This window comes from Hevea brasiliensis, chromosome 17 (assembly GCF_030052815.1).
Source record: "Hevea brasiliensis isolate MT/VB/25A 57/8 chromosome 17, ASM3005281v1, whole genome shotgun sequence".
Lineage (NCBI taxonomy): Eukaryota > Viridiplantae > Streptophyta > Magnoliopsida > Malpighiales > Euphorbiaceae > Hevea > Hevea brasiliensis.
Genome location: NC_079509.1, coordinates 1,880,953 through 1,896,162, shown reverse-complemented (window position 1 = coordinate 1,896,162; position 15,210 = coordinate 1,880,953). Strand labels below are relative to the sequence as shown.

General features: G+C 34.6%; 2 protein-coding genes and 1 non-coding gene across 4 annotated transcripts; all 3 read right to left on the bottom strand.

The window, feature by feature from the left end:
• Positions 1 to 213: 213 nt before the first annotated feature.
• Positions 214 to 10,349, bottom strand: LOC110639014 (origin of replication complex subunit 1A). The gene is made up of 16 exons (XM_021789773.2): positions 9,302 to 10,349; positions 9,077 to 9,212; positions 8,433 to 8,585; positions 8,196 to 8,336; positions 7,950 to 8,101; positions 7,777 to 7,876; positions 7,524 to 7,646; positions 7,276 to 7,437; positions 7,102 to 7,159; positions 6,796 to 6,974; positions 6,514 to 6,628; positions 6,093 to 6,163; positions 5,599 to 5,694; positions 5,089 to 5,165; positions 1,113 to 1,196; positions 214 to 546 (listed from the first exon to the last, which is right to left on the bottom strand). Exons 1-16 carry the CDS (start codon positions 10,165 to 10,167, stop codon positions 483 to 485), a joined length of 2,577 nt encoding a protein of 858 aa, XP_021645465.2. The 5' UTR covers positions 10,168 to 10,349; the 3' UTR covers positions 214 to 482.
• Positions 8,448 to 8,525, bottom strand: LOC131175751 (small nucleolar RNA snoR28). The gene has a single exon (XR_009145941.1). It is a non-coding gene; the product is annotated as a small nucleolar RNA snoR28 (small nucleolar RNA).
• Positions 10,350 to 11,132: 783 nt separating the features above from the next.
• LOC110639005 (aldehyde dehydrogenase family 3 member F1) lies at positions 11,133 to 14,130 on the bottom strand. 2 transcript variants are annotated; one of them, XM_021789751.2, is made up of 10 exons: positions 13,847 to 14,130; positions 13,595 to 13,663; positions 13,383 to 13,479; positions 13,082 to 13,288; positions 12,849 to 12,973; positions 12,566 to 12,670; positions 12,294 to 12,466; positions 11,984 to 12,074; positions 11,734 to 11,883; positions 11,133 to 11,618 (listed from the first exon to the last, which is right to left on the bottom strand). In XM_021789751.2, exons 1-10 carry the CDS (start codon positions 14,024 to 14,026, stop codon positions 11,358 to 11,360), a joined length of 1,458 nt encoding a protein of 485 aa, XP_021645443.2. In that variant the 5' UTR covers positions 14,027 to 14,130; the 3' UTR covers positions 11,133 to 11,357. The 2 variants fall into 2 exon arrangements, with proteins under 2 accessions (XP_021645443.2, XP_021645452.2); XM_021789760.2 differs by having other exon boundaries at positions 13,082 to 13,249; positions 13,847 to 14,113.
• Positions 14,131 to 15,210: the final 1,080 nt, after the last annotated feature.

Here is a 15,210-nt window from a genome sequence, read left to right as displayed (position 1 = left end):
AAAAAGTTATTTCATATATATATATATATATATTTTAAAAAAAATTCTGATTTTGATCTAAAACTGGATTGAACCATACCAATCAATTTTGGTCTGATTCAAAATTTTAGTAAATCTGATTTTAATTCAATTTTAATTTCATATTAAATCAATTCAATTCATTCAATTTTGGACCCTGGGTGCCGGGGTCTACTCTGCCTTACAACACAACTATAAAGTGCAAAAATACAACGACAATGACATATTCATAGCAATAGAGTATACTGACGCTCCTCGATTTCTGTGACATTTTCTTTTGCAATGTCTCAGAATAAAATACAGTTTGTCGCCGGGGATGAAAACCAAAAGGAAATACAGTTCTATGTTGCCGGAGTTGCAGTAAACATGTATTGAAAGGAATGAAAATTTGAGAATATGAGAAATTGAAGGTAAAAAATGTTCATATAAATGAAGAAGGGATTGCAGCTTTCTTTGTTCTCAAATCATAAATACTTGGCCAACCAAGGTAGATCCTTGTTGCCTTTCAGTGCAAAGGCCACATCATCGCTGCACACAGTAAAGGACTTGGTCAGCTGGAGCACTTTTGCTATACTAATAGGACTAAAAGCAAGAAGATTAACTAAAATGTAATATGTAGTTCAGGTTAAAAAAACTGTTAAGCCCATAATCACAGGTAAATTATCATGGTCATCATTCTCTAGTTTATGCATGTTTGACAAATTTATAGTTTATCAAAGATTTCTAACAAATTTCTAGACTTGTGGATGTGGGTGTAGAGCTTTTTAACCCCTCAGCTGGATATGATAAAATTCTCTTTTACACCATAAAACATTGATCCTAATCTGCCCCTCTTTCCATATCCCACTACCAAAGAAGGGAGGAAAAACTGATTATCTCAGGGTGACCGTTCCTTACAAACATGACTAGTGTACCATTATACAACGCACCAGATATGATGCTTTTATTTTGGCTTTACAGATTCCTATACGAGGCATTCCCATTCACTAATCAAAGATCATACTCTATATGAAGAAAATGTAATCACAGGACTGCCAACATCAATGGGGCTTTTAGCCATGGCAGAAACACACAAGAATCTATGGGGAACTAACCTTGGAAAATTGAGCTGCAACTTCTGCAACCTGTGCCTAGCTCCAGGTTCACACAGAATTATTCTGCTTTCACCTAGCATGCATCTGGCAAAAGCAAACCATTGGATTGGAAAAGTAATTATTGTGCAAACACCATGAGAAGGAAATGATCCATACTTAGTGAACAACATAAGCTCAAGGATCTGTGAGTGGTATCTGCTCACAGAATTATATCATAAACAAATGGGGCATGCAGCTTAGAAACATGCTTGTTTTGAGTTACATTTTAGCAAATGGGTCAAGAAGCTATCACCAGAATCAGCGGATCATCTCCTAAAAACTAAATAAACTCTAATCGTCAAATATTAATCTAACGTATATATGGAAAGAACCAACAACAGTATTTGACTTCTCAAAATCAGTTCAGTTTTTCTTGACAGTGTACTACATATTAGTATTTTCTATCCAAGCCCCAACTTAGAACAACCAAACCTATGGTCTCATGACTCCAACTGATCTTCAATAGAAGTCTTCCAGAACATTTGTCAAAAGTAAAATTAACTAGGAAAATATTAGGGCCTGTTTACTCATATAAAAAAATTTCTCTGTTTTCCATTTTCCATTTTCTAAGAAAACTCCAATTTTTATTTTCCATGGAAAACTATAGAAAACATAGAAAACACATTCATTTGGCAATAATAGAAAACATTTATCTAATTGAAAAAAAATTCATATCATTTATAACTAAAAAAATAAATCATTAAAAATATATTTAGAAACTTATTTTACTTATAATTTTTTTAATATATGTAATTCATTTATTTCATAATACTCAACTCAACTAAGCCTTTATCCCAAAAATTTATTGGGATCGGCTATATGGATTCTCTTTCTCCACTCTAAACGATTTTGGATTAAATCCTCGAAAATGTGTAATGCTTTTAGATCATATTGTACTACTCTTCTCCAAGTCAGTTTAGGTCTACCCCTTCTTTTCTTTCTATCATCTAACCCAATGGACTCTACTTGTCTAACTGGAGCCTCCGTATGTTTACGCTTCACATGACCAAACCACCTCAATCTCCCTTCTCTCAACTTATCCTCAATTGGCACCACTCCTACCTTTTTTCTAATACTCTCATTACGGACTTTATCTAGTCTACTATGGCCACTTATCTACCTTAACATTCTCATTTCTGCAACTCTTATCTTAGACAGATATGACTCCTTTATTGCCCAACACTCACTACCATATAACATGGCCGGTCGTATGGCTGTACGGTAAAATTTTCCTTTCAACTTATTAGGAATCTTGCGATCACATAAAACTCCTGTGGCACGTCTCCACTTCAACCATCCGACTTTAATCCTATGACTAACATACTCCTCACATCCCCCATCTACTTGAAGGATTGAGACAAGATATTTAAAGTGATTACTTTGGGGTAATACCATTCCATCCAAACTAACTCCTTTCCTATCACCAGTTCGGCCTTCACTGAACTTGCAATGCATGTATTCTGTTTTCGTTCTACTTAACTTAAAGCCCTTTGACTCTAGAGTACTTCTCCAAAGTTCTAACTTTCTATTGACTCCTTCTCGCGTCTCATTTATCAGAACTATATCATTCGCAAACATCATGCATCAAGGGATACTCTCTTGTATATGTTTCGTCAATTCATTTAGAACTAATGTAAAAAGGTAAGGGCTTACAGCTGAATCTTGGTGTAATCCAACTGAGATAGGAAAATCTCTTGTGTTCGCTTTCACTGTGCGCACAATAGTAGTTACTCCTTCATACATATCTTTCAACACTTGTATGTACCTAATAGATATTCTCTTTTATTCTAACACTCTCCATAAGAAATCTTTTGGAACACTATCATAAGCCTTCTCCGAATCAATAAAAACCATATGTAGATCTTTCTTCACATCTCTATATTTCTCCATCAAGCTTCTAATGAGAAAGATCGCTTCCATAGTTGAACGACCGGGCATGAAGCCAAATTGATTAGGAGAGATAGAAGTGTCATAACGTAGTCGATGTTCTACAACTCTCTCTCACAACTTCATAGTATGGCTCATGAATTTAATTTCCCTATAGTTTGAGCAACTTTGTATGTCTCCCTTATTGTTAAAAATAGATACTAAAATACTTCTCTTTCATTCATTAGGCATTTTCTTTGAGTTTAGAATCTTATTAAACAATTTAGTTAGCTATGCCACTTCCATATTTCCCAAACACTTTCACACTTCAATTGATATTCCATCGGGTCCACAGGCTTTATCCACTTTTATTCTCTTAAGTGCTTCCTATACTTTTGAAGATCTAATCTTTTTAGTATAATTCACATTCTTTTCTATTGCTCTATAGTCTATATTCATGCTATTACCGCTTTGACTATTATTAAAGAGATTATCAAAATAATTTCTCCATCTTTCTTTAATGTCCTCATCTTTCACCAACACTTTTCCTTCTTTATCCTTAATGTACCTAACTTGATTGAGATCTTGACATTTCTTTTCTCTTCTCCTTGTTAATCTATAAATATCTTTCTCCCCTTCTTTAGTTTCAAGTTTCTCATATAACTTTTCAAAGGCCTGCACTCTTGCTTGACTAACTGCCTTTTTTGCCTCTTTCTTTACTATCTTGCACTGTTCATATGCCTCATTATTATCATACTTAGGTAATTTCTTATATCATTCCCTCTTTCTCTTCACTGCTTTTTGCACTTCCTCATTCCACCACCATCTCTCTTTTGAGGGTGGTCCATGTCCTCTAGACTCTCTAAGTACTTTTCTAGCTACTTCTCTAATCTTTGATGCCATCTGTATCCACATACCATTGGCTTCCACATCAAGCTTTCATGCTTCGGACTCGAGAAGCTCATTTTTGAACTTCACTTGTTTTATTCCTTTGAACTCCTACTACTTTGTTCGAGCTACAATATTTCTTCTAGCCTTACTTGAATTGTTCCTAAACTTGACATCCAAGACCACTAACCGATGTTGACTTGTTAAAGCCTCTCCTGGAATAACCTTGCAATCCTTGCATAGAGCTCTATTTGTCTTTCTGATTAAGAAGAAGTCAATTTGGTTTCTATGTTGCCCACTTTTGAATGTCACTAAATGTGACTCCCTTTTTATAAAGTAGGTATTTGCTAGTATTAGGTCGTATGCCATAGCAAAATCCAAGATACTTTTCCCCTCCTCATTTCGGCTACCAAAACCAAAACCTCTATGAAAATTCTCATAACCTTGCCTATCACTTCCTACATGTCCATTCAAATCTCCACCGATGAAAACATTATCTTCATTCGGTATGCTTTGCATTAGATCATCCATATCTTCCCAAAACCTTTGTTTACTCTCACTATCTAGTCCTTTTTGTAGGGCATAAGCACTAACTACATTTATTGTTTCTCCTTCTAGTACTAGCTTTACTAGTATAATTCTATCTCCTACTCTTTTCACTGCTATTAAAGCATCTTTTAATATCTTGTCTATGATTATGCCCACTCCGTTCTTATTCCTCTCCTTTCTGGTAAATCAAAGTTTGTATCATGAATTACCCACTTCCTTACTTTTCTCTCCTACTCATTTAGTCCATTTATTTCATAATAACATGATTAATTTTTTATTATTGTCAATAAATATTTTTTGAAATAATTATTCAATTTTAGGTATGAAAAGTAATAGTATAACTTTGGTTATAAAAAATTACTTTCCATTTGAAAAATAGTTGAATAACAAGACTTTTGTTACAAAGGAAAACAGTGAAAAACAATTTAAAGCTATTTTCCAAATTTTAGTTAAATTTTGGAAAACTAAAAAACTAAATTTTCAATTCTCCATTTGGAATCTGACACATTGAACACAAATCTCGTGTTTTTCAATTTTCTTAGAAAAGTTAGCCAAAAAACTACAATTTTCTACAAGTGAACAAGCTTTTATGTTTCCTTTAAAAAAGTAAGCAAATAAAAGGAATATGACTTACCCAACTTTTAAGAGAGTATCCCAACCAGGAAATGCTTCCCCATTGCTTGTACAGAGACATGAAACAGTAATTGCCAACTGTAATGCAAAAGTAATTTTCAGAAATCAGAAAATTTTTTATTTTATGTTTACAAAATAGAAATGGATTTGCACCAGAGGATACAAGTAAATGCAAAGCCTAGCTGAATCACTTCATATTGAAAAAGGCTTAGTATTATCTACATAATGTTCCAATCATTACAACTATACCAGCCAAGTTGTTTGCATGCAAACTGTCTTTTGGGAGACAACAACTATCTGGATTCTTATCAGAGTTTGCATATTATCATTTTATACAAGAGGAAGAAACTAACATCATGTTAAATGAATGGTGATAAAAGCATGTAGTTCCCTACTTCAACTTTTGACATCTTCAGTTTCTTATTAAAAAACATTAAGGCGTAGAATTCACAATGTTGCCAGTACAGAAGGAATAATCTTTGAAGTTTAAGTTAGTCCTCCAGTGTTTGACCTTTTCAAAGGTTGTGTCACTCATCCCCGTTTTATAGAGCTCATACACCATAGCTGTCAAGAAAATTTTGCTGAGTTTAGAACAATTTTTCATCACCTGTAAAAGGAAGAAACAAGAGAAGGAAAGAGGGGTAAAAAGAAAACGAGAAAGCTCAGTTATTCACTAGGATATATACAATCAGTCAAATCACAGTTGCAGCTAAAACCTGTTCTCCCCAAAAATGATATACATTCTTTTCTAAACAAAATATAAAATAAAAAGCTTCCTCATCTCATGGGACATTATTTTCAAGGAAAAACTTTGGTCAGCAACCTCTTTTATGAATCTCAAAGGTTCAGTCATAAACTCATAGTGAAAGAGAGAAATGCATCTTTTGACACCATTGATACAAGTACCAAGATTTATTTATTTGTTATTTTTTATGAGGCAGTGAAGCAAAAGTGTAAAAAGACAACTACTCAATTTCCGTGATTTATAGTTAAAAAGCAACTCACTTGAATATGTGGTGCTTGAAACATTTCCTGAATAGCTGCCTCAACCTCTGACATACCAACAAGGCCTTTTCCTGGAATGCGGTGAAATGTTGATGTATTTAGTGCAGAAACAGTGGAGCACTATGAATGAGAAGTAATAATTTAAAATGGAATGAATGTAAGATTTGAAGTCTGCTAATGACCGAATAAGACACGTAGCAATTTGACAGAATAGAATTTGAAACCATACAAAATTGTGGAATAAGTAGGAGCAAGAGCAATATGATACCCAAGGATAATAATATATTTTAAAAAATATTAAAATGGTAAAAACCATTGAATGTAACAAATCTGTTATTTCCTTAACTGTAATCTAGCTGTATTTTGTTCTTGTTTCTTTGTTTGGAAAAATAAAAACCTAGTGCATCAAAAGTATATGTACCTGCAGGAGTTGAATCGAGATTTGAACTTGATTTCTTAAGACAATAGTCAGCAATTTCTGCTGCACGCCTGCATATCTCCAGAGCACGACGTGCATCTCCTGAAATAGCTGCTACCTGCGAACCAAAAAGAAAAAGCTGCTGGCTTAGCATATTTACAAGTTGATGCTTGGGTTAAAAATTTAAATCAGGAGATACAGGTGCCCTCAGCTCATAAAGATTAGCAAATGAAATACAGAGTAAAATGAAATGCTTATGGTAAAACAAATAGCACGAGGACAGACCTTCCTTGAAGCGAATTCTATAGCTTGCTTTTCAAATGCATCAATTCCTTTGAGGCGACTTGAAATGATTTCCTGAAGCTGTTGATAATTATAGGGTCCAAAGCAAAGCCTTTGAATACCCATACGGCTCGAAATACGAGGAAGTAACTTTTCTGGAAGATCCATAGTATTTGCAATTCCTGAATATCAAATTATAAATTGTAACAGAGAAACAAGACCACTATCATTATCATCTGTCATAAACAGTATCATCTAAAGTGCTGTATGAGGAGAGAGAGAGAGAGAGAGAGAGAGAGAGAGAGAGACCTATGACAATCAATTTCGAATGTGGCTTAGTAGGCCAGTCAAGAATATTGTATAGAACCTGGGATAAAGAGAAACGGTCATGCATATAACACTTTCCAATCCTTGTTAACATTAAAATTATGTCACTACAAAATAAACTGTGAGAAATTTTCGTATCACGAAAGAAATGCTTACCGACTGATTTCGGGTTACAAGCAGGTCAAGTTCATCAATAAGCAGAATACAAGGTCGGTCATCTCCTCTGGCCACTTTCTTTCCATTCGAAAATCGCTCATTCAACAAATGGAGAGCCTTTTTCCAGCTGACCCTATTTCCACTTAATGCTTCATATATAACCTGAATGAATGCAGAATATGAATAATGCACATCAACCAGAGAATCAGTCATATACTATCAGTGGATAACTTTCATAAATATCGTACCCTGTAAATATTCTCTGGTGATGCTAACTTTAGACCATTAACCTCCACAAAACAGTATGGTTGTATACTTCCTGCATCAACTTCATACCTTAGGTTCCTCATTACTGCAAGTACACTCATTGTCTGCAATTTCATTGCCACAAAAAGATTTCAAGAGTTTTTCCTGTATGAGCAGTCCTGTCCTGAAACTTCGATGACTACCTTTTTGGAAGAATGCAACAATATTTCATTGACTAAAGTTGACAGATTTTACCTTGCCAGTTCCAGGAACACCATGAACATAAAGGCAGCGACCCAGACATTGATCATCACAGATGGCACCTTTTATAAATGCAGTTATCTCTTCCATTTCTCTACATCAAATGTGTCGGCCAATTAGCAATTATAATAAATGAACAAGAAAAGCAAAACATCAAGTTCACATACTTATTCCTACAAGGTAGAGACTTGGGCAGTATGGCCAACAGAAGTGTTGCTTTTGCTTTCTCCAGTTCAGTTTTCTTATGGCATCGCACATGTTCTGGGATTCTCTTTGTCCCTATCTTCTGAAGTCCAAAGAACTGGCCCTTCCGAGAGTTCTGACATCATAAAATAATTGATTACTTTGAGTATTGGGCAGCCGCTAAGATCAAGGCTCAAAATATGCACAAAAAAAAAAAAGAATGCCCATACAGCAGCCAGTCCATGAGCTGAGGATGTTCTGGCACACAAGTTCTTCACATTTTCGTTTTCATACTCGATGTCTTCATCTGTACCAGATTCTGCATCTTTGGAAGAAATCCAATCTTCATCACTGTCAGCATCTTCACCATCCTACCAAATGAACATTTTTTTTTAATAATTATATTTCAATATAGAGTTAGTTACCTTTTGATATGATGAGTAAAAACATTGCTTTTATTTTCTCACCTCTTCTTCATTATCAATCTCAGCTAGTCGTTTGAAAGTGTGCCAATGAATGTCATATTCATATTCACACAAGAAAACATCATCCCCTGCATTACTTGCCTTTGCATATTCCTTGGGATTCAAAACAAAGCAATGCCGAATGATAGATTCCATCTGCAGCATCAAGCATTGACATGGTTATGAACTTTTAGTATGAAAATTTCTGCCACTCCTGGGCATGTTAACTGGTGGAACTAAATAGAATCTTAACAAGGCCAAAGAGATAAATGGTTCGAGCAAAGGCACCATGAAGCACATGCCTGATTCCCCAAGACCTGAAATGTATCCAGGCAATTCAAGAATTTGCCATAAGGCAAACAAAGTGTGATATGAAAAATAAAAATAATAATAAAGCACATCCACAAAAGAGTGAATGTGTGCCACTTTGGCAGTAATGCAACTAGAAAAACAAGCACGTCAGTAGGCAATCTCTTCTGGCAATCTCTTCTACTACAAAACTTAGCATTTTTGTGTCTATCGAGAGCAATTAAACAAATGATTAAAAAACAGCATGTCAGAATATCATAGGATATATCTAGAATGCAACTTATAGTAGTACTTGTAGAATTCAATAATCAATGATCAAACACGATAATGACCATCACCTCAATGTCAGCAAAATCATTTGTTCTATAAAGCTCCCTCCTCAAATTATGAGGCTGTCTTCCAGCAGTAGTCTCTTCTGGAATCATATACCATCGCCCCTTAAACCAATAACTACCATCCATCTCCTTCCATGTACTGCGTATAAAGAAGGGGGAAAGATTTACATGTATGAACTTAAGCCAATAAAAAAAATATAAATTCAGGCACATATAGCCAGATCAAACCTTTCAATATGAGCAGCCCATAAGTCACTAGAAAGAAGCTTCTCCCTCAAAGTTCGAGCACGCCTTTTCCCCTTAGCCGGCGTTGGCAACTCAACTTCCATACCCAATTTTCTGGCCTTGCAGAACCCGCAAATCCAATCCCCTTCTGGGACTTCCTTCAGAGGAGGCTTCAAGCACTTCAAATGAAAACCACCTAAACAATCATCGCATTCAACCATTACCGCTTTCCCAGCTTTGAAGCACACTCTACACTCCTCTACTTCGGGGAGATCATCATCGGAGCTGGCATCCTCTCTCCTCTTCACATACACATCATCTCCTACTTCAAATTCACCACCATCATACACCACTTTCTTATAATAAACCCTCTTCTTATTGCTCTTCTGTTCACTCTTTGCATTCTTAGATGCCATTGCTCTTGTTATCACCTTTCTGTCTTTGTCTTCACGCCGTTTCCTCTTCTTGGTCTCCAGTTGATCTGGTGAAGCGGGAGAGAATGAAACCTCAACCTCGACCACTTTAGTCCTCGATTTTGGCGTGTTGGCGGATTCATAATCTGTCTTGCTTTCTGGGTTCTTCGTGGATTCATTTTTCCTCGAATTTCTTCGGGTTCTTGAAGAATCCTTAACCAATTTATGAGGGGTTTCTAATTCTTCAACCAACGAATCCTTGTTGGGTTTTTCCAGTTGTGAAATGGGCTTTTGCGGAGTGGTTATCTGATCAAGTTTAAGAGATAATCGACGAGACGATCGGCGAGGAGGGTCAACAGCTTGTGGGGTTTGAGGGGTGAGAGAGATTGAGGAAGAAGAAGTTTGCTTGGGTTTCTTTGATGGGGATCGGAGGGGTTTCCTCGGAGTATCTGCCATTGTGGGTAGGGCCAGTCGAGACAGGGGCTTTGCTAGGGTTTTGCAGGGAGGAGAGAGAAATAGAGTGCAGAAAGGGAAAGAGTGTTGGGTTTAGAGATGGGTCGGAGGCTGAGAGGAAGAAATGGCGGGAAATGTTCCCTTCCTTTGAACCGTTGACGGATTATGATAAGGGCAGCAACGGTGGGTAACCCTTAAAATCAACCTACCGGAATCTAATTAAAATTTATTATTATATAAATTCATTTAATCAACGATCCCTTTTAATTTTATATATTTTAAATAATAATTTATATAAAAATTTAGTTTTCTTTAATAATTTATATTTTAAAAATTTAAAAATTTTATAAAATATTTATATTTTATTTTATTTAAAATAAAAATATAAAATTTATAATATTATTATAAAAGTATATACTTTTATATTTAATTAAATATTTATATAAAATAAATTAATTTATAAAATTTAAATTCGATCAAAACTTATTTTATAAATTTCAACTTAATTATATATTATTTAAATTCATCCTATTAAAATTTAATCAAATCAAATATCTAAAAAAATTTGATCAATTATCATCCCTAATTATAATTTGCAAAGATACATATTCTCTCTCTTCTGAGGATAAAATGATATACAATATATTTCCTTTTATATAATAATATGACATGCACATTAAAAATTTTAAAATATTCAAAATATTAAAAAATAATACTTTTCATGAAAATTAAAATTTAATTATTTTTTAAATTAAGAATAATGAGCTTCATATATTGAGGAAATTTCAAATTCAAGTGTATTATCAATCATTATATGATTTAATATTGAGGTGTGAGTTCAATTTTTCACATAATGAAGGAAAATTATTTCATGTACTTGGTGGATAAGATGATGACGATCGCTTTAAATGCCATTTATTATTATCAACATCTAACAAAAGCTGATTAAACTTATATCTAACAAAAGCTGCTGTAATTGCACCTTGTCCCTTCTTTATTCAGGATACTATACGATAAGTTGAGAAATTATACATGGTTTATCTATTGAAGAATTTATTTATATATAGTTCAGAAATTATATGTAGCAGCTGAAATTAAAGATCTGGCCATGGAGCTATCCTTTCCATTTGTTATTACACAAGCAGCAGGTGTCTAAGAGTGAGGGATTACTAAATAGAGACACAAGAAAATAGCTAGATGCCTTGCGTGTTCCTTTGACGCTTCTTCAAGCCAAGAATGACTAGTAGAAGTCCAAAATAATCAAGATTGTAAGCTGTTTCAAAAAGCATCAACTTATGAACATTCCATGGAGGAAATCTGAACCAGAAATCAACCAGGAAGCTTCTTCTTGCAACTGCCTTGTGGTGTGTAAACGTATCGAATGAGAATTTCCCATGGTACTTGCCAATCCCACTTTCACCAATCCCTCCAAATGGCAAGGCATCAACTAAATACTGCAAAGCAAATGTGGTTAAGTTTCAATCATGCATATCAGTTGGATGATGGGAGTAAATCAGTAAATGAGTTCGCAAAACAAAAGGAACAGTTAATAAGTTTTCGATGAAATACTTGAATCACTGCATCGTTGAATACCAAGCTTCCAGATGATGTTTCTGCCACCATTCTTCTCCTGAATGGTTCATTTTTGGTGAAGGCATAAATGGCAAGAGCTTTAGGCTTTGAATTTATAAAGTCTATGCTGTCTTCAACCTTCTCTAACTGTTAAAACGCAAAGATGATATCATTGTAACCTGGAACTTGCATTCTTTAAAGAACATAAATATAAAGATGGAACTCTTTGTGATTAGTTGCATCTTACTGTAATTATAGGAAGCAGTGGACCAAAGATCTCGTCTGTCATTATTTCTGCCTGGAGGGGAGGATCTAGCAAGATTGTTGGCTCGATAAACCTGAAAGAATGTTAATTATCCCTTAATTAAGCAAACCAAAGATGTATTAATTGGAAAATTATATAGGGGAAAGAAAAATGAGTTTAGCTAGTGGTACTGAAGTCGTGAAGTGCCGAGTTCGAGTTTCGCTTAAGACCAAATGAACCCAAAAAAAGGAAAAAGAGAAAGAAAGAACAATCCATAACATTTAGTTTAAGAGAGAGCAGTGTGGTCATTTACAGATTGTTTTCATCCATTGAACCACCATGGACAACAGATTTTTTTACTGCCAAATCGCTTAGAAGGTTCTTCAATCTCAAGAAATGATGTTTGTTAACAATCCTTCCCATGGTATTTGAATCTCTAGGGTTATCCCCAAACATATTTTTGATGGAATCCTTCATTAGTTCCACCTGAACACAGAGCAGACACCATTTCAAAATATTTCACTTGTAGAGAATAGGAATTAATATAGATATAGATCAATTAGTATATTTTTTTCACATCCATACCAAAGTGGAAGCAAATTTCTTTTCCACCAGAATATAGTCAATTGCTATGCATGCTTGACCAGTACAGTTCCCAAATTTCGAGACAACAATTCGATTTGCAGCCACCTTGACATTAAACAACAGGGAAAAAAAAAGAATAAAAATATTAAAAGACCAGGTTGCAGCAATGCAAATTTCCGTCTGCTTTAGATGATGAACGGCTGACAATTAATGAGTTCATGGTTTTGGCACAACATAACATAGGAAATAAATCAATGAAAGAATTAGGAAGATGAATTGTTACCTGTTGGTCCCAAGAAGATGAAAGGGAATCAACAACAGCAGGGCATTTCCCACCCAACTCCAGAACAACTGGTGTTAGATGCTTAACAGCAGCAGACATAACTATCCGGCCCACACGGGCACTACCTTAAAGCAGGAGAAGGAGAATCAATAACAAAAAACCTCCCTGGATTATGTATAAATGATTCATGGATTGGTGTGTGTGTTCATTACTTGGGAGGTTAGTGTTGGTACCTGTGAAGAAAATTTTGTCCCATTTCTGCTGCAGAAGTTGTTCACCAACAGACGGTCCTCCTTGGATGACCTTAATAGCTTGAGTGTCTAGGTAAGTGGGCATAACATTTGCTAGAAGAGAAGAACAAGCAGGAGCCAGTTCTGAAGGTTTTAAAACCATTGTGTTCCCTGCAGCTATTGCTCCTATAAGTGGTTCCAATGACAGTCCTGTATTTTGTAACAAAATACTAGCTAGTAATTTTGTAAAATAAAAAAAGGAGGGAGTTTTGGAAAAAAATATATAAATTAACAATCCACATACCAAAAGGAAAATTCCAGGTAGATATGATGAGCACAAGCCCAAGAGGCTGAGGAACCAACTCTGCATATGAGGATACTGCAATTTTTGGGAGCTTGATCTATCAACCAACATCAAACATGGTAAGTTTCTACTGTTAGTATTATTATTAATTAAAAGAATTTTAATCAATGACTGTAATTAGTTTGTTAAGCTGCTAAAGGGGAAAAAAAAACCTTTTGGCTTGACATCCAATTTTTCAAACCCTTCAAAGCAAAATTTATGGATTTTATTAAAGTCCCCACCTGCAAAAAAGGACTCCAAACATTATTTGAAGATTCAAATTGCAAAATCAGCAGCAATTCCATATATCTCATGTTCTTTTAGAAAAGAGCTTAGCTGGGCCTCATAGTTGCACTTGCACCTATGACTTAAGAGAGAAATTAATTAACAAGAAGAAAAACTAGCTAATTAACATAAACAGATACCTCATCTCTAAAAGCCTCAACAGGAGGCTTCCCTAAATCTTCCTTTAGAGCCTTAAAAATTTCTGCTTCATTTTCCTTGATAAACAAGAGCAACCCTTTAAGCTGAGACAGCCTCCAAGAAGCATCTTTAGTGTTTCCACTCTTAAAATATTGTCTCATACTCTCTAACTCACTCTCCATTACCTCTTACTTTTTCAATCGAAAATAGCTAACTTGCACCCCTTGAAATTGTGCTCTCCATAGTATTTATGCTATTCTTGAATCTAGTCCAACTGCCCAAACTGTAATTACGCCTAAATAAGTAAGTCTTCTTCATAAAAGCTGTTTCACATCATCCATCTCTGACTTTTTTTTTCTTTTACCAATGGCTTTGACTAAGACTAAAACTTGAGACTTATAACCCTATAAACGACTTCGATTGGTTTTCATCTATAACTTTAAGTAGAGATTACTTGCCATAATTAATTATATGGGGCTGGGGGCTTTCTATACGTTATCAGTTGTCTATCATAAATTGACGAAGCTCTTTTAGTCATCTCTTGGGGTTGATATGAAATCTGGAACGTTTTACTCATTCATTTATTTATTTGAATTAAGTCTATCTGAACTTGCATTTTTCTTAAAAAAGAAAAAATGGAATTAACTTAAATTAAAATTGAAATGGAAGAATTTTATGATATATGGAACTCCCGTAATAATATATTTGGTGATGATATATTTACTTAAATAATACTGTTATCACATACTGAGAATATGTAAATGTGAAATTTTTACATTTGAAAAAAAATGGGATAGTGAGAGATATATAATTGAGAAGAATCTATAAATCGATTTTCTTAGATGTTTTGTCAAACTCATGAGCGCACTTTAGAGTCGATAATTCAATAATTTTTGTGGTGCATGAAAGAGCCGAGAGGCTAAAGTGAATGAATTACATATAAAATTGTGTAATTAATTATAAAAATTTTACAACTCATTACAATACTATTTATTGTTTATTGTAGTGATAATTTTCAAAATCCCTGCACTGTTGTTTATGATAATTTTCAAAATCCCTGTACTGTTGTTTATCAGTGCATTAAACGATTTATTCAAGTTGCCTTTACATCACAAGAGTGGAAATGCAGGCTGCGGGTTGGCTTAGGAATTGGGATACAGTAACCCATTTAATACATTGGCACTAAAAATGAAAACCAACTTTCCTGTAGAACCGTCAAGGACTTGAACTTCCATGCTGATGTTATAAACCACGAAATAGACATAGCCCAACTAATTAAATGCGACTAATACAGAATACCTAACTGAGGTTGATATTAAGACTTTGCCAAAAAAAAGAGTTATATTTTTTTAACAATATTTTAATA

What these genes read in the sequence shown, in the direction of transcription:
- LOC110639014 (XM_021789773.2), bottom strand. Translation starts at nt 10,167, where the DNA reads ATGGCAGATACTCCGAGGAAACCCCTCCGATCCCCATCAAAGAAACCC. An exon ending in TTGTAACCCGAAATCAGTCG is followed by an intron (nt 7,160 to 7,275) that starts GTAAGCATTTCT and finishes TCTTTATCCCAG; the next exon opens with GTTCTATACAATATTCTTGA. An exon ending in GATACTCTCTTAAAAGTTGG is followed by an intron (nt 1,197 to 5,088) that starts GTAAGTCATATT and finishes TGCTTTTGCCAG; the next exon opens with ATGCATGCTAGGTGAAAGCA.
- LOC110639005 (XM_021789751.2), bottom strand. Translation starts at nt 14,026, where the DNA reads ATGGAGAGTGAGTTAGAGAGTATGAGACAATATTTTAAGAGTGGAAAC. An exon ending in ATTGGATGTCAAGCCAAAAG is followed by an intron (nt 13,480 to 13,594) that starts GTTTTTTTTTCC and finishes GTTGGTTGATAG; the next exon opens with ATCAAGCTCCCAAAAATTGC. An exon ending in TCAACGATGCAGTGATTCAA is followed by an intron (nt 11,619 to 11,733) that starts GTATTTCATCGA and finishes TTTGCTTTGCAG; the next exon opens with TATTTAGTTGATGCCTTGCC.